Genomic DNA, 21,273 nt, shown 5'->3' with positions numbered 1-21,273 from the left:
ACGAACTAAAATGTATTTTCACATATATTTGGCATAATACTTGAAATAAATTTCACTGTTTGAGCATTTCATCATCTGTGGAATGTGTGCCTATTACATAAGAAACCTGAATGCGCAAGACCCAGATAAATGAGAATTTACTGAAATTATAGTTGAAAATAGACAATGTTGTTCGACAATGTTTAATGAATTGAAATCCATTTGTGGAATCTACTTAGTTTAATTTAAACACTTTTTTAATGTGTGTTTTCTGTCTGTTTTTTTTTAATAGATTCAGGACAGGAAGACAGTCCCAGTCACAGTGAGTCCATAAAAAATACTCCAGGTAAGTGAATCACCTGAAACTCAGCAATACACTTTGAATGTTCATTTCAAAAGGAAGTGCTAAACTTGGTCAGCAGTGTTCCCCTCACTTCCTCACATCGACCCCATTTCATATCCCAGCTTGTGCTCTGCCCCTCTGTTCACTCCTCTCATTTCCTGGGATTGACTCATTCTTCACAAAAGTCAGTGCTGGAGTGAACTGAACAGAAAGGCTCTGGTGTAAACATTGATAAAATGTTATTTTCCCTTTGTAAAAAATGCTAAAAATAAAACAATGCAATCAGGGCACCTACCACCGTGTCACTGTGAGGCCGATCTCCATTCAGGAAATTCAGCCAAACTCTGTGCAATGGATCTTTGAGATTGCTCAAGTTCAAACATTGAGTTATGCATGACCTAAAAATATGTCAAGAATCTCACAAAAACAACTTGCATTACAGGGTGGTTACAGCAAGAAAGTAACAAGAACACACTAACCTAGAAATGTAATAGCATAACGGCATGCTTTTTTTAAAAAAGCACCATGCAATCTAAAATCAATTTTACTTTGAGTAAAATATGCTGGTGATCATTTCCATGTGAAATCACATTCATTACAAAACTGAACCAGGCCTAGCCCCCTAACGTAAATGGCTTGCTACAGAAGAGTTGTGTTTCTTGGTAAATGGAAACTTGCTTGGACATCTATACATTGGACCAGCTCCACTGTGTATGTCTAAATGTTGGTTACAATCTTGAACCCTTTGGACAGTGCTGTCAGCATTGTAGTCTTGGCAGCACAGATTAATACACCAAATAAAACATTGGTGTTGGTTATGTCGGGGGGGGGGGGGGGGGGGGGGGGGGGGGGGGGGGGGGGGGGGGGGGGGGGGGGGGGGGGGGGGGGGGGGGGGGGGGGGGGGGGGGGGGGTGCTCTGAACACCGAAGTTTCAAGTCATTCAGTAATTCAAACAGCCAACACAATGGGCATGGCTGGTGAAGTATCAGCAGTGGAAGACAATAAACAACAGTCAGCACAACATTCTGCTGAATTGAAGAATCTCTCAAGTCACCAACACAGCTCGTTTCTCATGTGCAGTGTCCTATTTCCTTTGAAGGGCTGCAAGCTGTCTGCTCACAAATGGCCTGTCTCTGCTCGATGGAGTATCTTTGTTCCATTCAAGCTTTAATCTCCACCCTTGTGTCAGAGAGAGCTTACATCTTGTTGGATCAAAGTGAGATTGCACAGAAGCTGAATGAAGTTGTGTTGCATCTATCCTGTCTTCAGTCTGAAGAAGGGTCCTGACCTGAAACATCGACTGTCCATTCCCTCCACAGATGCTGCTTGACCTGCTGAGTTTCTCCAGCACTTTGTGTTTTATGCAAGACTCCAGCATCTACAGTTCCTTGTGCCTCTTTCTTGCCCTACCGACAGCTCTCCTTTAAACCACTGGGCACTGGGTGACAGGATTGTGTCAGAACCCGTGCACAAAATAAAATGTGATCTAGAGCGAAGAGGTCATTGTCTCCTGGCTACGCACTACTTTCTCTGAGAACATGTGGATGGGCAAAATGTGATTAGCTGTCCTCTGCATTTGCCCAGGTAGGAGTCACAACATTCCTACCACCTCCTGGTGAATGTGGATGAGTCTAATCATGAGAGGCCCATTTAAATCCTCTGAGGAAACCTAGATATGTGTACCTACCTCCTAGTGAGCACAAACACCGAGCTTCCTTTGTCTGGTGCAGCCTTCCAATATTCACCACTTTTCCCTGTCATCCTTCAAAACGAACTTACTCATGATAGGAGTGCCAGTCCTTAAGATGGTGCTGAGGGGTATCAGGGAAAATAACATACTGTTCTTTATCACCTTACCCCTTCTACTTCCCTCCCTATCCTGTTTTCCCTGCTTCTCCCAAGCATTGATGCTCCAAGGAGTGGGAAACTGGAGGCTTGTCCTGAAAGTCCCCAATGGCGGAACAGAAGCTTGTGCCCAAGGCACCACTTGCTCGTGCAGGAATGTGGATGGTGATGAGTCGGTCCGCTCTGGGTCAAACCATAGGAGATGAGGTAATAACAATGCAACACTGAGCTGACCCGATAGGGCTTGTTATCTCTGTTCATGGGATATTCTGGGTCTCTATGGATGCCTGACCATCAGAGGAAGGATGGGCTCCTCCAGTCTAAACCCATCAGTCAAACCTCTCCCAATGGCTTCTCCTGATCCTCAACCAAAATTGATGTGACCATGTGATTACTTTAATGGAGTGACTCTGCTATACCGTCTTTCGACCTTGACCCTTATGTGGAAGGAGACAGGGCAAAGTGTCAGTGATGATATCAGGGGGAGGGAGCATAGGAGAGAGTGTGTTGACACATGTGGGGAGAGGAGAGGGCTATTGGAGAGAGTGGGCTGTGAAGTGAAAGGGGAGGAGGTATAGGAGAGATGTTGTGATGTGGGGGGGTGGGGGGGGCAGGGGTATAGAAGAGAGTGGGTTGTGATGTACGGGGAGGGGATTTAGGTGACGGTTGTGACGTGAGAGGAGTGGGTTTAGGAGAGAGTGATTTGTGAAGTGAAGGGAGAGGTTTTGGATGTGTGGTATCTGAGTGAGAGTGTGGGGTATGGATAAGTGAATTGTGTGCAAGTGTTTGTCAGTATTCCCGAGTAATTAACATTTTTCAATCACTGACAACCTAAAATGAAGCATAAAAACCTCCAAGCTAACAATAGAAAATACTGTAAACACTCAGCAGGTCAGACAGCATAAATGGGGATGGAATCTGAATGAACATTCCAATTCAAGGATCCTTGGTCGGACCTGGTAATGTGAAACTATCCCTCCTTGCAGATGCTGCTCGACCTGTTGAGTGATTCCAGAATGTTCTTTTTTTTTAAACTTTTGCAGTCACAACACCACTTTCCCCTTTTGCTGAGCATTGTTGTTCTTGGCATTGAAACACTGGGAATCTCAGAGAAAGACTGTTTATGGGAATATGGGGAGAAGGCAGGAACGGGGTACTGATTGGGGATGATCGGCCATGATCACATTGAATGGCGGTGCTGGCTCGAAGGGCTAATTCCTTCCCTGTACCTATTGTCTATTGTTTAGTTTAGAAACACAGCGCAGAAACAGACCCTTCGGCCGGCCGAGTCTGCGCCGACCAGCGATCCCCGCACATTAACACTATCCTACACACACTGGAGACAATTAACATTTATAGCAATTTATAAACCTGTACGTCTTTGGAGTGTGGGAAAACCCACGTGGTCACAGGGATAATGTACAAACTCCGCACAGACAGCACCTGATGTCAGGATCGAACCTGGGTCTCTGGCGCTGTAAGGCAGCAATACCGTTGCGCTACAGTGCCGCCCTTGTTGATCAACAGGAATAAAGTTTAGCGGGTGTTTGTGACGATTTCCTGGTGCTGTTTAAATCTAAGTGCAACTGCTTCACATGCTGACCACAGTTCCCTTCTGTTATCTGCTGCAGTTATTCCTGAATCTGCTTATCCTAAGGACTGCAGTTCTCCCAACCAGGTTATTATCTCTAGAGATGTTTGCTTAAACATTTTCACTGCGGTCCCAAAAAAATGTGCTGCTTATTTATCAAAAACATTTTTTTTCCCTTGACCCATTTATGTTTACCAAGATGTTCTATCTGGCATTGCAGAACTGTGTTTAAATGTGGAAGGAAAAAAAAACATTTCCACATATATAATTTATTCATGCTGTCATGCATCTTTAAAAAAGTACACACAAGTATTTTGAGCTTCCAAATCTATTTATGTGAACACAAAAAGTAGTGAGAAAAGAAAATTGTGTTTAATTCTAAACTTCCAACATAAAATTGAAATTGATTCAGCTCAACTACGAGTGGATTTGCACACACTCGATTCACGAAATGAATAGGCGATTTAATGAAAAAATGTATTCATATTTTTGAGAACTTTTGTATGGATTTGAGTGTGTTCTGTCTGGCGAAACAGCAGATGCTTTTGTTGTCATGTTGTAACACTCACAAGCTTGTAATCCGATCCTTGAATTTTTGGGTGTGGAAGTACAAGTGAACATTATAAACTGGATTACATTTTAATTAAATGTCAACTGACTGAGATTAATCCCATATACTTCTATCATCCTAGTTTTCTTGTCAATGCAGACCCCATTTTTTAATGTTCAAATTATCCGCAAATATGTGTTGAAGTGTGTCACCTCTCTTTCCAGCTTCAACATGCTGCACATATGAAAGAAAGTGTTTTTCTGTGTTTTTTAACCAAGAATAATTCTTGATGAAAGATATAAAAATGAACTATTCAAGTACTCCTTCACTCTCCAATGATTTTGATAGATCAATTTGCAATTAATCATCCTCTGTAACTCGCCTTCGCATGGCATACAGTGAGGAAAATGTGGCTGATTCATTTTCTGCTCTCTAGTTACACCTCGCTAATTTCTCAACTTGCTATGTGATTTTCTTCCAGCTTTCAAATAAAAACAATATTTGGATCTTTTTTTTATTCATCTGGTTCACAGAGTTGATGTGATGTCATCTAATTTCCCGATCTGTTCACTCCAGATCCCTGCTTAAAATATCGAAAGGTGTGCTGCCACAGGAACTGCGATTAATGTATTTAAGGATTAAAAAATTAGCATTTCTCTCTCTATCATTTTTACACAGAGCAAAGAATAGTGCAGTCCACAATGTCCACACCGAACATGTTGCCATGTTACACTAAACTCTTTTGCCTCCAAGTGATCCATATCCCTCTCTATCCACGTATCCAGCTCTTTGGGCTAAAGGAATCAAGGGAATTGGGGAAAAAGCAGGAATGGGGTACTGATTTTAGATGATCAGTCATGATCGTATTGAATGGCAGTGTTGGCTCGAAGGGCCGAATGGCCTACTCCTGCACCGATTTTTCTGTTTTCTATATTTATCTGCCTCCAACACCATCCTTGATGGAGCATTTCAGGCAACTCTCCACCCCGCCCTCTGTCTAAAAACCTTGCCCCGCACATCTCATTGAAACTTTGTTCCTGTCACCTTAATGCTATGCCGTCTAGTCTTTGACGTTTCCACACTGGGAAAAAGGTTCTGGCTGTCTATCCTATTTATGCCACTCATAATTTTTCCAAACTTCTATCGGATGTCCCCTCAGCATCTATTCAGGAAATGTTTCAAATTGACAAATGCTGTCTTATTAAACAATATTGTGTTTGATCCATCTATTTATCTTTAATTTTGAAATGGCAACAGTTATGTAAGTATTCCCTGTGAAGGATACAGTCAGCATGAATGGATGTTCAGGTTTGTGACTGTAGCTGGTAAAGGGTGGCACTAACTGCAGACGTAGCCATTACAGAGCAACCTCCTCTCCACTCGTCCCTAATGACCCAGGAGTCTTCATCAAGCAGAAGGCCTTCCAGTGTCAGGATGCAGCTGGCATGCAATTGCGCACAAGATTCCCGAGCCGATGTCACAATGCTTTTATCTTGCAGCAATCTACCCTCCTTCTTCCCTCAACACCATAAAGCAACAAGCAATAAGCACTTACAATGGGGCTGATGACACCCATGAGAACCCAACTAATGAGAAGCCAAGAGCAAGGCAGTAAAAGCCAGATGTGGCGTTAAGCAAGCCATGGGCAGACGGCAGTTAGGTGGTTGGTTAGATGTGGAAGGCCTTCAGTGGCACAAGCCTGGGTCACCATAAATGGTCACAATGTACTGCACGTAGTGTTGGAGTAACTCAGCGGGTCAGGCAGCATCCCTGGAGAACATGGATAGGTGACGATTTGGATTGAGATCCTTCTTCAGTCAGACCCAAAATGTCACCTATCCATCTTCCCCAATGATGCAGTCTGACCCGCTGAGTAATTCCAGCACTTTGTGTCTTTTTTGTAAATGAGCATCTGTAGTTACTTGTTTCTACAATGTACTGTGCCCTGCACATTTAACAAGATGTGGAGCTAAACAGTTCTGAGAAGGTGGAATATAATGCATCTAAACAACGACAGTTGCACCCCTTTCTGCCCTGAACTGCCTCATAATTCCAAGGTCTACTATCCCAACCTTTTGACAACCCAATGCAAAGCTCACATTTCTCTTATACCAATGCTACTACCTACAAAGCAGTGCCCCATTGCTTTGCTTCACATGATGTCTCACCATTCATCACACATGAAATTGCCACTTGCATGGCAGCAGTTGATAATCCAGGCAGGGAAGGAATGCATGAATGTCCCAAAACCTTTATAGAAACAGAACCAACCTAACACTGTGTTTCACAGCCATGTGCAGACCCTGATGCTGCCATAAACCATGACTTCATCTTCCAAGCTTCTGGTGCAATTGCTGTGACTTCAGCTGAGGATAATCAGGCTGCTTGGTCCTCTGGCTGCTGAAATCCTTGCAACAGATGCATTGAAGCCACGTTGGTCATTGAGACTCATGGCAGTGGACTAGGCATTTACTGAGAACAACATGAGCCAAGCCCCACTTCCAAGTCTCCTGTCTCATCGGCCAGTCACACTTTCCCCTGGAGAACACGTTGCTTCTGATCAATGGGGCACTGAATGGTCAAGAATGGGGTTTACTTCATTTCATTTTGAGTTGCATGAATAGGGTGCAACCAGTGGGGAACACCAGCCATGCAGGTGGCTGTTCTTCTTATGGAGACGAACCTGTTACTGCAACATCATGCCACCAGCCCTCAAAAGAGACACACAGTGTGGAAACAGGCCCATCGGCCCACCAAGTCTGCACAGATCAGGAATCACTTCATACACTAGTACTGTCTTAGTGAGAACACCTCTGGTGACAATTTACAATTTACAGGAGCCATTTACCCTACAAACCTCTACGTTTTTGAAGTGTGGGAGGAAACCGAAGCACCCAGAGAAAACCCACGCGATCATAAGGAAAACGTAAAAACTTCATACAGACAGCACCCGTAGTCAGGATCGAACCCGGGTCTCTGGCGATGTAAGGCAGCAACTCTACCGCTGTGCCACCATGCAGGCCTTCCAATCTGTTGGCACAAATGGCCTGTACGGCTTGTAATGGCTGCAGCTGTCACTGCATTGGCTGTGCATACTGCACCTCCTTCTTATTCTCCTTCTTAGCACCTGAAAAGACTCATTACCTTCCCCTTTTCTTTGCCTCTGCTCATGTGCTTACTTGTCTGGCTCACATGGTGTCACCTTTTTGCAGCCAGACATTTCCTGGGGACATGAGCCAACTCCCATGCCAGTTGTAGGCATTAATTTATGTCCCATTGTTCCTTTGTCTGTTAACTGAACAAACTAAATTCCAGTCGTTCTTCCAAATGATCTATCGTTGGATGTTGGCAACTCAATCAGGTTTTATGGCTTGTCTTGCTCCGAGGAGCAAGCTTCAAAATGGTCTCCTTGAACAGGTCTCAGGATGTGCTGGGAAGAAGACTCAGTTTCCTGCCCTTTAAGTTATTTATCTATCAGCTCTCTCTTAGGATCTTTAACGCTACCAATGCGACTGACCATATTCATGCCATTGATCTTCACTCTCTCCAGGTCCTGATCCTCCAAATGACAACCATTGGCTCACCAAGGGCCTCAGCTCACTTTTCCAGAACCTTCCTTCTTTCTGGTGATTCCCAGGCTCCACCATCGCAGACTGCCAGGATAGCTAAATTTGGACCTGACCCCTTTCTGATTCACAGTCCAGCCTCCAACCTCTGATGTATTATTCCCCTGAATAGACCTGGTCCTAGACTCAAGTCTTCTCTCTCACCTGGCCTGTACTAGCAAAGAACACATCTTGTCTAAGGCTCTGGTTCTCAACTGCCAGTGAATGTTCAGGTGGCAAGTCCACACCAGCGTGCAATCAAAGGCAGCCATGAATTTCAAGCTGCTGGTTCTTCAGTGACCAATAAACTCAAGCACCTGCTTTGTGCTGATCACAACCTTTGGTGTGCAGCCTGAATAGAACCCATCTCTCCGACTGCTCGTGTTTCTTTAGTGCTGTATGAATCACTACTTTGAAAACTCAAATATCCACCTCACATACCCCATGTCTCCCATCCACCATGTCTCCCATTCACGAGCAGAATGTGAGCTTTGTGGCTTATATGACAGCATAACCTTGGGGAGTCTGTCTCCTTCACAAGGCCACTGCCAGCAGCCTGCACCAGCTCTGGTGAGATGTTTGATTGCCACCGTGCAGGAGAATGAAAGACAGGAATTAGAACTCTCAAAGTGCGTACATCCTCTGTTCATTACATCCATGATCAATAATGCACTGAGTGATTTGCAGCCAAATCTGCTGACGGTTCAAAACTGGATGGGAAGACAAGTTGTGTACATATAAAATTCTTAAAGGATTTGACAAGCTAGATGAAGGAAAAATGTTCCTCATGTTGGGGGAGTCCAGAACCAGGGGTCACAGTTTAAGAATAAGGGGTATATACCATTTAGAACTGAGATGAGGAAAAACGTTTTCACCCAGAGAGTTGTGAATCTGTGTAATTATCTGCCACAGAAGGCAGTGGAGGCCAATTCACTGGATGTTTTCAAGAGAGAGTTAGATTTAGCTCTTAGGGCTAAAGGAATCAAGGGATATGGGGAAAAGCAGGAACGGGGTGCTGATTTTAGATGATCAGCTATGATCATATTGAATGGCAGTGATGGCTCGAAGGGCCAAATGGCCTACTCCTGCACCTATTTTTCTATGTGAAGGACGCACAGTGTTTGTGAAGGGATATAGAGATCTAACCAGGTGGGCAAAGATGTGTCAGGCAGAGTGTTATTTGGGGCTATGTGAAGTTATGCAGAATCATAGGAGGATTCAAAAAGCAAAATTTTGATATGAACTTGGTAAACACAAATTTATTTTTGGAAGACCATGGTGGTGCTGCTAATCTTACTGTTATTTACTCAAATACTCTAAAACCACTGTCCTATCAATAGATTCCAGCATTTCCCCAATACTGAAGATAGAACCAAAATCTGGAGTAACTCAGTGGGTCCGGCAGCATCTCTGGAGAAAAGGAATACGTGATGTTTCACCTTGTGAAAAATGCCGCAGCATTGGAAAGAGGACTCCATGGATTTTGGGAGTTGCCACGGATGCCCTTCAGGTGGAGGTGTAAAGCAGGATAGATGCCCTGCATTTAAAGCTCCCTCCCTGCTGAGGTCATAAAATTTCCCCCAAACATACAGCAGCACAACTGGTAGAGCTGCTGCCTCACGGTGCCAGAGACCTGGGTTCGATCCTGACCTTGGCTGCTCTTGGTGTTGAGTATTCACGTTCGCGCTGTAACCTTGTGGGTTTCTTCCAGGTGCTCCAGTTTCCACCCACATTCAAAAGATCGTGCAGGTTAGTAGATTAATTGGTCTCTGTAAAATTACCCCTGATGTGCAGAGAGTGGATAAGAAAATAGGATAACATAGAACTAGTGTGAATGGGTGATCGGTGGTTGGCGTGGACTTGGTGGCCTGAAGGGCCTGTCTCCATGCAGTATCTTGTGCTCAAAACAATAATTGGAGCAGATAGCCATCAATGAGAGTATCAGTGGTGGAGTCGCAAGAACCTAAATGCAGTGTCAAAGATGGTCAGTGATTGTACATGTGTTATAATGGAATTAATTTCTAAATGCCCCATCCAAGCAACACTGTGACCAGCATCAGACAACCCCAGGCTTACCGACAATCTCTACCGCTTTCCTAACATTTCTAATATTCACCTTACCCACACACACTAGATTGGAATGGAATGGATGGAATACTTTATTGTCACATGTGACAAGGCACAGTGAAATTCTTTGCTTTCATACCCAAGGTATACAAATAGCAGCCAGCGGTGCTGACAAAGTTACAAAGTACACCGGCGCCTCCTTTGTTCCGACAGCGGTTCCCCCACTATGGGTCCCCATTGTCCAGTGTTTTTCCCCTCCCTCACGGCAGTCCCCCCACGCCGGATCCTCTATTGTTCTTCCCCTCACGGCGGTCCTCCCATCCTCTCATTGACCGCGGGTCGACTCGCAAGGGTTTGCTGCCGCCGTTTCACTGCTGCCGAGGCCCCATAGCCACGAGGCTCCACCACTGCCGCTGAGGCTTCACCAACTCACGATTCAGACGTAAGCTTCTAACCTACATCTTGCAGTCTGCAGATGCTGCCAAACAATCGACCAAGGCAGTCGCATCGTACAGTCGTTTGACTGACACCCGCTGTCACACACATCTGCTGTCTCGCAGGAAACAAAAGCATGAAACTGGAGACAACAGGGACTATCCATAGTGGAACTGATACCTTTGCATCAACTAACCTGCATGAAGAAGGCATTGTTGGAACACTGAGCTGGCCATTATTGGATTGCCCCTTGCTGAAGCCATTCAGCAGCATGTCCAAAGCTTAAATTATCTTTCACAAACCACAACTCCTATTCATTCCACAGTCTCTACTGATAAACAAGCTTCAGATAGTACTGACATCCAGCCCTGAGTTTCCCCACTTCACCTTCACACAAAGTTACTTTGTTTGAAAAAACAACATAAAGTGCTGGAGTAACTCCATGGTTCAGGAAGCATCTCTGGAGAACACGGATCGGTCATTTTTTGGGTCAGGACTTTTCTTCAGTCTGAAGAATGGTCCTGATCCGAAATATCACCTATCCATGTTCTCCAGAGATGCTGCCTGACCCATTCAGTTCCTCCAGCACTTTATGTCCTTTTTTCGTAAACCAGCTCCTGCTGTTCCTTGTTTTTAATTTGGCTGATTATTTGAGGATATGAGGTGTCTGTTAGATTCCTGCATCTGTAGCAAGTGATTGTGAGTAATGTAGAGGAGAAGATGGCAGGATAGGAACAGGTCCTTCTGCCCACCCAATCTATGCTGACCAGCGATCCCCACACATTAACACTATCCTACACCTGCTATGGATAATATTAAGCCAATTAACCTACAAGCCTGTACGTCTTTGGATTGTGGGAGGAAACTGGAGATCCCGGAGAAAACCCACGCAGGTCATGGGGACATACAGCAACCGTAATCAGGATCGAACCCGGGTTTCTGGCGCTGTAAGGCAACAACTCTACTGCTGCTCAACTCCACCGTGCCACTGAAGTAGTTTGTGGAGCCAGAGCAGAAGACTAAGACATTACAGGTGTCAACATCTGTTGATACAATAAGGTGGTATAGTGGTTAAATAAGAGGATTAACAGTCCAGAGGCATGGACTATTGATTGGCATTAGTTCAAATTTAACCGCAGCAACAAAGGAATATAAATTCATTTAATTAATGAGTTTATCAATATGCACAAGCATAGTATCAATAAAGATGACTACATAACCACTGGATTGTAATTTTTTTTAATGACTGTTCCTCTAATGTTCTGTTGTCCTACCCTGGACTACTTCAGACCCACAGCGACGTGATTGCTTCTAACTTAATTGTTTTCAGAGAAAACAGACTGAACTGCTTCGTTAGAAGGGCAGTTTGGGATATATCCTGAGAGCACCCATCTCATTGCCAACCAACCAAGGTCTTGATGCTTGTTGGTGAGTTCTGGCGATGAGGCATTTTGCCAGACAAGCAAAGCAGTCTGCCCAGAGGACCACGCAACAAGAGCCATCAAGTCCTTGTCCCGCAGTGCCTGCAGGATGTTCCGTGCTGACCAGTGCCCGATGGACGTGTGGTCAAAGGTGTTGGTATGGAAGAACCCTTTCACGTAGGACAGAAGGTGCAGCAATGTCCAGCTGACTGGCACATTGTGCAGCAACCGTGCCAGGCCTATCCTTCGCAACACCGGGGACAGGTAGAGAGCCTCAGCAGGTAGTAACACTTAGTGCCCATGTGCTTCGGCTCTACACACAGTCACACACGAAGGTGGCCAAATAACGATCTTGCTATCATGAATCTATAAATTAAAAGAAAACACGTTGGATGCCTACAGAGCATTCACACGAGGAATGTAATGGGAAAACCTTTAGAAAAGACCATGTCATTGCAAAACAAAATGCTTGTGCATGTGGAAGCCATTTCCAGAGATGGGAGCTCATTGTTCCCAATGTGAAAGTGGTGGCAGACCCATTTCCAAAGCTTGGGGTGCCAACCATGATGGAGTGACTGGTGTCTGGTATGATAAATCCTGTAGCCATGTTTAGTCAAGGTCTGAGTGTTGTAACAGAACTCAAAACACTGGCACGTAGTCCAAGCATTCTAGTATTTTTCCTCTTTCCACTTCCTGTTATACTTGTATACAGTTTGATTGTCATCATGTATGTATAAGTTGACTGGATTGCACTCACAGTTTTTCACTATATCTTGGTGCACATGACAATGATAAACCAATACTAATACCAAGCTTGGCATCATGCAGCCTTGATTTGCTACCATCATGGTTGCGAATTATAGTGTTTCAAAAGGCGCTGTTGCAATGCTATAGAAGTCTGACCATCTATGCTCCAGTCGACTACTGAGTTTGCAGAAGAGTGGTGGGTAACTGCGTGGAACAAGGATGAGCTGTTCCGTTTCAAAAGCTTCAAGTTTCCAGGAATAAATATCACTAGTAATGTGTCTTGGACCAGCCACTATGGCCAAGAAAGCACACCATCGCCTCTACTTCCTAAGAAGGCTTAGGAAGTTCGGCATGATCCCAACAACTCTCACTAATTTCTACAGATGCCCTATAGAAAACAGAAGGTTTTAAATTTTATATTGTGTCATCTTTGCTGGCAAGCCAGCATTTATTGCTCATTTGTAGTTGCCCTTGAGAAGATAGTTTAGTAAGCCAACTTCTCGAGTTGCGGGTCTCCATTTGTTGAATGCTCTTCTACCAAGCCACCAGAGCGAGAGGAAGAGGATGAATGGCGGTTTGAGGCTGTCGGACTGGAAACACACCAATTCAATCTGGCAGGCTCAGTTAGAGGTTGGTAGATATGACATTGTGGGGATTACTGAAATGTGGCTGCAGGAGGATCGGGCATGGGAACTTAATATTCAGGGTTATACATCCTATAGAAAGGACAGGCAGGTGGGCAGAGGAGCATTGTGGGGTATGTAGCTCTTCTGGTGAGGAATGGAATTCAGTCCCTTGCAAGGGAAAACATAGGGACTGATGAGGTAAAGTAACTGTGGATTGAGTTGAGGAATTGCAAAGACAAGAAGACACTAATTGGTGTTATCTATAGACCCCCAAATAGTTGCCCTGATGTAGGGTGTAAGTTGCAGCAGGAGTTAAAACTGGCTTGTAACAAAGGTAATGCCACTGTGGTGATGGGGAACTTCAATATGCAGGTAGATTGGGAAAATCGGGTTGGTTCAGGACCCCAAGAAAGAGAGTTTGTAGAGTGCCTCCAAGATGGATTCTTAGAGCAGCTTGTAATGGAGCCGACCAGAGAAAAGACAATTCTGGATTTAGTGTTGTCCAATGAACCAAATTTGATAAGAGAACTCGAGGCAAAGGAACCCAGAGAGTTTTGAATTTAAGGAATTCCCTGCCACAGAGGGCAGTGGAGGCCAAGTCACTGGATGGATTTAAGAGAGAGTTAGATAGAGCTCTAGGGGCTAGTGGAGTCAAGGGATATGGGGAGAAGGCTGGCACGGGTTATTGATAGGGGACGATCAGCCATGATCACAATGAATGGCGGTGCTGGCTCGAAGGGCCGAATGGCCTCCTCCTGCACCTAGTTTCTACGTTTCTATGAACCGCTTGGAGGTAGTGATGATAACATGATTAGTTTAATCTGCAAGTTGAGAAGGAGAAGGTTAAATCGGAAGTGGCAGTGATGCAGCTGAACAAAGGGGATTATGAAGGCATGAGAGAGGAGCTGGCCAAGGTAGACTGGAAAGGGATACCAGCAGGAATGACGATGGAACAGCAATGGCAGGAATTTCTGGGCATAACCCGGAAGACACAGGATCATTTCATTCCAAAAAGAAAGAAAGATTCTAAGGGGAGTAGGAGGCAACCGTGGCTGACAAGAGAAGTTAGGGATAGAATAAAACTAAAAGAAAAGATGTATAACACTGCAAAGAGTAGCCGGAAGCCAGAGGATTGGGAAACTTTCATAGGACAACAGAAGGAAACAAAACGGGCAATACGGGCTGAAAAGATGAAGTACGAAGGGAAGCTGGCCAGGAATATAAAGAAGGACAGTAAAAGCTTCTTTAGATATGTTAAGGGAAAAAAGAGTAGCAAAGTCAAATGTGAGTCCCTTGAAGGCAGACACGGGTGAAATTATTATGGGGAAGAAGGAAATGGCAGAAGAGTCGAATAGGTACTTCGGATCTGTCTGCACTAAGGTAGATGCAAACGATCTCCCAGAAGCACTGGAGGACAGAGGATCTAAGGGGGTCAAGGAACTGAAATAAATTTTCATTAGGCGAGAAATAGTATTGGGTAGGCTAATGGGACTGAAGGATGATAAATCCCCAGGGCCTGATGGACTGCATCCCAGGGTCCTCAGGGAGGTGGCTCTGGAAATAGTGGACGCATTGGTGTTCATTTTCCAATGTTCAATAGATTCAGGATCAGTTCCTGTGGATTGGAGGATAGCTAATGTTATCCCACTTTTCAAGAAAGGAGCGAGAGAAAAAACGGGGAATTACAGACCAGTTAGCCTAACTTCGGTGGTGGGTAAGATGCTGGAGTCAATTATTAAAGAGGTAATAATGGGGCATTTGTATAGCAGTAAAAGGATTAGTCCAAGTCAGCATGGATGTATGAAAGGAAAATCATGCTTGACTAATCTTCTGGAATTTTTTGAGGATGTGACAAGTAAAATGGATGAAGGGGAGCCAGTGGATGTAGTGTATCTAGACTTTCAGAAAGCCTTTGATAAGGTCCCGCACAGGAGACTGGTGACTAAAATTAGAGCACATGGTATTGGGGGTAAGGTGTTGACGTGGATAGAAAATTGGTTGGCAGACAGGAAGCAAAGAGTAGGAGTGAACGGGTCCTTTTCTGAATGGCAGGCAGTGGCGAGTGGAGTGCCGCAAGGCTCGGTGTTGGGGCCGCAACTGCTTACCATATATATATTAATGATTTGGAAGAGGTTATTAGGAGCAACACTAGCAAGTTTGTTGATGACACAAAGCTGGGTGGCAGTGTGAACTGTGAAGACGATGTTAGGTGATTGCAGGGTGACCTGGACATGTTGAGTGAGTGGGCAGATGTGTTGCAGATGCAGTATAATATAGATAAATGTGAGGTTATCCTCTTTGATGGCAAAAACAATGCGGCAGATTATTATCTCAATTGGGTTAGGTTAGGTAAGGGGGAGGTACAGCGAGACCTGGGTGTCCTTGTACACTGGTCACTGCAAGCTGGCGTGCAGGTACAGCAGGCAGTGAAGAAAGCTAATGGAATGTTGGCCTTCATAACAAGAGGATTTCAGTACAGGAGTAGAGAGGTTCTTCTGCAGTTGTATAGGGCTCTGGTAAGACCACATCTGGAGTATTGCGCTCAGTTTAGGTCTCCTAATTTGAGGAAGGACATCCTTGTGATTGAGGCAGTGCAGCGTAGGTTCAAGAGATTGATCCCTGGGATGGCGGGACTGTCATATGAGGAAAGATTGAAAAGACTAGGCTTGTATTCACTGGAGTTTAGAAGGATGAAGGGTTATCTTATAGAAACATATAAAATTATAAAAGGACTGGACAAGCTAGATGCAGGAAAAATGTTCTCAATGTTGGACGAGTCCAGAACCAGGGGCCACAGTCTTAGAATAAAGGGGAGGCCATTTAAGACTGAGGTGAGAAAACACTTTTTCACCCAGAGAGTTGTGAATTTGTGGAATTCCCTGCCACAGAGGGCAGTGGAGGCCAAATCACTGGATGGATTTAAGAGAGAGTTAGATAGAGCTCTAGGGGCTAGTGGAATCAAGGGATATGGGGAGAAGGCAAGCACGGGTTATTGATTGGGGACGATCAGCCATGATCGCAATGAATGGCGGTGCTGGCTCAAAGGGCTGAACGGCCTCCTCCTGCACCAACTTTCTATGTTTCTATGACTACTTATTTGCTCTGCATGCAGCAGGCAAGCACAGATCCTGAGAGTTACAGATCAACTGTTGAACACATTGATGAAATAGAGTAAGAGCCTCCTGATCAAGACATTTCTAAAGTGTATATACAATAACTAGTAACTTTATGTTATTGTACAGGTACTTGGATTGTTTGTAGAAAGATATCTATGATCAGTTAATGCCATGTTTAACTGTGGGGTTTTGATCAATCCTGCGTGCTTTTTTGCAATGGAGTTCAGTGTAATAGGACTCCAATGTGTCGAGTTACTGCCAATCACCGCTAGACAATGTTTCTAGGATTGTGGTTATCTGCTTTTTTTTCTGTCCAATTTTCTCCTTCCTTCACCCGAAGGCAAGAGCTCATTTTGGGATATGGTTTCATGGCACTTATTGCCTTCTGGTATTTTATTGAAATAGCCATTATTACAGAGGAATGCATCAGGGAGTGTGAAGTCAAAAATACAATTTGATTTCTGAGATGCGACTGAGATGTTCTGAAAATATCTGCAGTAAGTATTTGATAATCGCCCATGTTGGTTTAAAGTTAGGATATCAGTCTGAAGAAGGGTCTCGACCTGAAACGTCACCCATTCCTTCTCTCCAGAGATGCTGCCTGTCCCGCTGAGTTACTCCAGCATTTTGTGTCTACCTTTGGTTGAATGTTATTTAACTATTGAGAGAGGGCATCACGTCTGAGGCTAGATTTCATAACAGCTCATGTATGAGCATGTATTGCTTGCATGCATGCGTTCACATACATGCAAGTACACACATGTGCAGATGTGTGCACACACATGTTATGTACACACCTGATTGCACAATTTAAAAGAATAATATTTTAGTTGTACCATCCTTCAGTCACATCATCGCAAAAGGGATCTACGGACTCTCTGGTTAAAAATAACACTAATCACACTAATTCATGGACTTGCTCACAACAAATGTTTTAGGTAACACAAAGCTGGCATTTCATTTCACCTGATCTCAGATTTCCTGGATTGTTCGGCCTCAGACAATGACACGCATGGTTGGACTAAAGTTGAAAAATAGGTTTCAATCTCCAAAAAAAATCTTCTGGTTTGGCTGCTCTTAACAGCTGGTCCAAACATCGATGAAGCTATTCGTGAAAAGGAATGGTTCCGTCATTAACTGTTTGTGTGCAATATCGACCTAACCAAAAAGAGCAATAAACACTATATTCTTTGTGTACCGAGGAAGTTAGGTTGAACAATGAAGAGTTAAGCCCTTTAGCCCTTAGCTAGTAATTTTACAGTCTGCTTTTAATTATGTAGTGCAGCCAGCAATGTGTATCTGAGTATTTTTGAGTTGCAGGAGCTTTGACTGTGCTTCAGAAAGGTTATGATCCTGCACTTTTGCTTCCAAATTTAAAATGTGCAAGTGATTGGAACTGCATATAGAGATCATAAACTTCATCTAAAAATAGCCATGAGGCAAGAGGAGCTGCCTCAAGAAGGCACCATATATTGTCAATGATCCCCACCATCTGGGCCTTGCCTTCTTCTCACTGCTACCATTGGGTAGGAGATACAGAAGTTTGACGGACCATACCACCCAGTTTCAGGAACAGTTGGCTTCCTACAACCATCAAGTTCTTGAATTGGCCTGCACAACTCTAATCCTACCTCAGCAATGGAACACTGCCGACCACCTCTTGCACTACCATGGATTTGTTTTCTATTTATGTTTTGAACTAACATCTTGGCTTTATGCCCAGTATTTTCTTTTCCACTGTCTTGTTGAATTGATGTGTAATTTATGTTTTTTGTGTGCTATCTGAGTTGTGATACTTATATTTCACCGTATTGGTGCATCCAATAATAAACTCGACTTGACTTCGGGCAATCAAATTTTCCATGCATTTTTCCTTTTATATGCAGAAAAAAATATGATAGATAATAGGTCCATGATTTAAGTGTAGTCGTTGTTATGTTGGGTTTGTATTTTACTACCCATGGTATGTCTATGAACCACTTCAGTTGAGAGAGGAAGATGGAAAAGCTAGGATTGTTCTCCCTGGAACAGAGAAGGTTGAGATGCCGCCCAATAAACATTTTAGAAATGATGGAAGATTTTGACCATCTAGATGGAGAAAGTGGTGTAGGTTAATAAGCAGAGGATGAGTAGTAGATCATTAGTATGTCTACAGGTTCCCCTCTATCAACCTTCCCTATCACATCCTCAAAGAAGTCAAGCAAATTTATCAAACTTGATTTACCTTTCATAAATCTATGTTGACAGGGTTTGATTATATTCAGCTTTCCCAGATGATTTGTTAATTCCTCTTTTTCGGAAATTAATAATTGACCAATTTCCATTCGCAGCATTGAATGTAAAAGTTCGATCACCCACTGTATGTGGAACTGATTCCAAGCTTCCCTCTTGAAAGACCTGGCTGCAATTTTACAACCATGCCTCAATCCCCTCAACCAGCAGATGTCTCTCTCCATGTAACCCAGCTGTTCCTTTAAAATCAAAATATTCCTTCTGAATTCCAGAAAACGTAACCCTAACTTGAGTAATTCCATCCCATAATTTAACACTTGGATTCCAGGGATCATGGATGACTCCTCCACTCCATTCCACTCTCCTCTGGGTCAATTCATCCTACTCTATAAAAACATGAAGCCTACATAGTTTACTATCTTGAATCCCACAAATAATCCTCAAGATTCAAGAGAGTTTATTGTCATGTGCCCCTGATAGGACAATTAAATTCTTGATTTGCTTCAGCACAACAGAACATATTAGGCTACAGAACAGATCAGTGTGTCCATATACCATTATATAAATATATACACACATGAATAAATAAACTGATAAAGTGCAAATGGGCTATTAATGTTCAGAGTTTTGTCCGAGCCAAGTTTAATAGCCTGATGGCTGTGGGGAAGTAGCTATTCCTGAACCTGGTCGTTGCAGTCTTCAGGCTCCTGTACCTTCTACCTGAAGGTAGCAGGGAGATGAGTGTGTGGCCAGGATGGTGTGGGTCCTTGATGATGCTGCCAGCCTTTTTGAGGCAGCAACTGCGATGGATCGCCTCGATGGAAGAGAGGTCAGAGCCGATGATGGACTGGGCAGTGTTTACTACTTTTTGTAGTCTTCCTCTATTAACCTGTGATCACTTTCTGAATTACATTTTAGTTATCGATTTAAAAACACCGCAGTCTGTTTGTGTTGAAATTGCTTCCAGTTTTTCACTATTTAGAAAATTATCTATTTTATCCTGTTTAGATTCAGAATTGACCTCGCACGGAAATCCATTTGCCACAATTTTGATCATTTTCTCACCCTATTAATGTTTCTTTGCCAATTTTTGCTTGTATCTACACTCTTACATTTCCATCTGTCTTAGTGTCATCAGTGAATTTGGATCTGTGACTTTCTATCACATCATTTAAGTCATTTATAAATATTCTGAAAAGTTGAGACAATACTGACTTTCTCTGTCATATCCAACCAAAGTGCATAAGATTTAATCAATTACTATCTTTAATAATACCTCTCACTCTTTTGTGAGAGATTTTGCTTTGGAATCCCACATTAAATAACATTATGAGATGATCCTATGAGAAAACATCCCATGGCACGATTTAATTTATACCTTCGAACCATTAAATCACATTTATCTGGCATGATTTATTCTTTACAAGTTCACACTGTCACTGATCAACTGAAAACTTTTAAGGTATTGTGTTTCTCAAAAAGGAAATGAAAGGGAAGAATCAGGGAAAGAAAGAGCTGGCATGTTGAAAAGTCTTCTTCCTTGTGGTAGGTTTTTAATAATTCTATGCTTTCTGTGATGTATGTACTGTGAAAGTATTTTAGAGTTAGTTAAGCACTTTTGATGATTGGAATGTACTGAGAGAGGCAAAAGGTGCCTCAAACTCTCACGAACAGCAGAGATAAATGTTAAAATAAATAGACTTTGTGGGTGATTCTTGGCTGAGTAAACTCCTCATACTCCTTTGAATAGTGCCATGGATTTCTTTTATACATCCACCTGAGAAAGCAGTCAGAATTTCAGTTTAAGATCACATCCAGATCATATCTCCAACAGTGTAGGGTCCCCTCAGTGTCAGCCTGGCTCAAATCTGTATTACAGCTTAAACTCATGATCATCAGCCTTGAAAGTACCAGTAAGTGTTTTTACTGTTTAAGCAAAGCTGGTCTGGTATAATGAAAATGTCCATGTACACTCAAAACTTTGCTAAATTTTGAAGTACGATTAGTTACATTAAAGGCTCATAAAGCTCTGAAGCAGGCCCTTTGGCTTAACTTATCCATGCTGACCATGAAGCTGAATTTAAGCTGGTTTCATTTGCCCATGTTTGGCCCATAACCCTCTGAACCTTTCCGATCCATGTACCTGTCAAAATGTCTCTCATTTTAAAACTATGCCCTCTAGTTCATGATTCCCCTACCCTGGGAAAAAGACGCTCTGCATTCACCCTATCAATTCCCCTCATGATTTTATACACCTCTATAAGATTACCCTTCAGCCACCTGCATTCTACGGAATAGTCCTAGTCTGCCCAACCACTTCCAGTAGCCCAGGGCCTCAAATCCTGAAATCCCAAAAGCTTCTTCACCACCTTATCTATCTGCAAAAGCACTTTCAGGGATTATGTGGTTGTACTCCTAGATCTCTGCTCTACAACACTCCCCATTACTTTGATTTTAGTGTCACTGTAAGCATTTGCAAATTGGATGCTCTCTAGTGAATGTGAAAATTGAACCATTCAGCATTCTTAGAATCCAACACATGCATTGAATGCTTCCTCGAATGCTGGTTTGGAGATGATTATTAACATGTTAAATGGACAGATTGGTTTGGGTAATACTCTCAAATTATATGTTTATTTAACATGTTTATGAATGTTCCTAAGTGTTGAACACCTGGAAAGCAATGCTGTTAAACTTAATGATATCATATAAACTC

General features: G+C 43.2%; 1 protein-coding gene across 14 annotated transcripts in view; it reads left to right on the top strand.

Moving 5' to 3' along the window:
• The window catches only part of nfib (nuclear factor I B), a 292,080-nt gene that overhangs the window by 149,021 nt on the left and 121,786 nt on the right, over positions 1 to 21,273 (top strand). For 9 of the 14 annotated variants that reach the window (XR_004411415.1, XM_033018019.1, XM_033018028.1 and 6 more), the window contains exons 3-4: positions 272 to 325; positions 20,040 to 20,102. Coding sequence is in view for 13 of the 14 variants with exons in the window: in XM_033018019.1 (XP_032873910.1) it covers positions 272 to 325; positions 20,040 to 20,102 (117 nt within the window). In the remaining variant the exon portion in view is untranslated. The remainder of the gene's footprint in view (positions 1 to 271; positions 326 to 20,039; positions 20,103 to 21,273) is intronic. The other 5 variants (XM_033018025.1, XM_033018020.1, XM_033018021.1 and 2 more) reach the window with 1 other exon arrangement.

This window comes from Amblyraja radiata, chromosome 3 (genome assembly GCF_010909765.2).
Source record: "Amblyraja radiata isolate CabotCenter1 chromosome 3, sAmbRad1.1.pri, whole genome shotgun sequence".
NCBI lineage: Eukaryota > Metazoa > Chordata > Chondrichthyes > Rajiformes > Rajidae > Amblyraja > Amblyraja radiata.
Note: the sequence above shows the minus strand (reverse complement) of the source record. Positions and strands in the feature narration are given on the sequence as shown.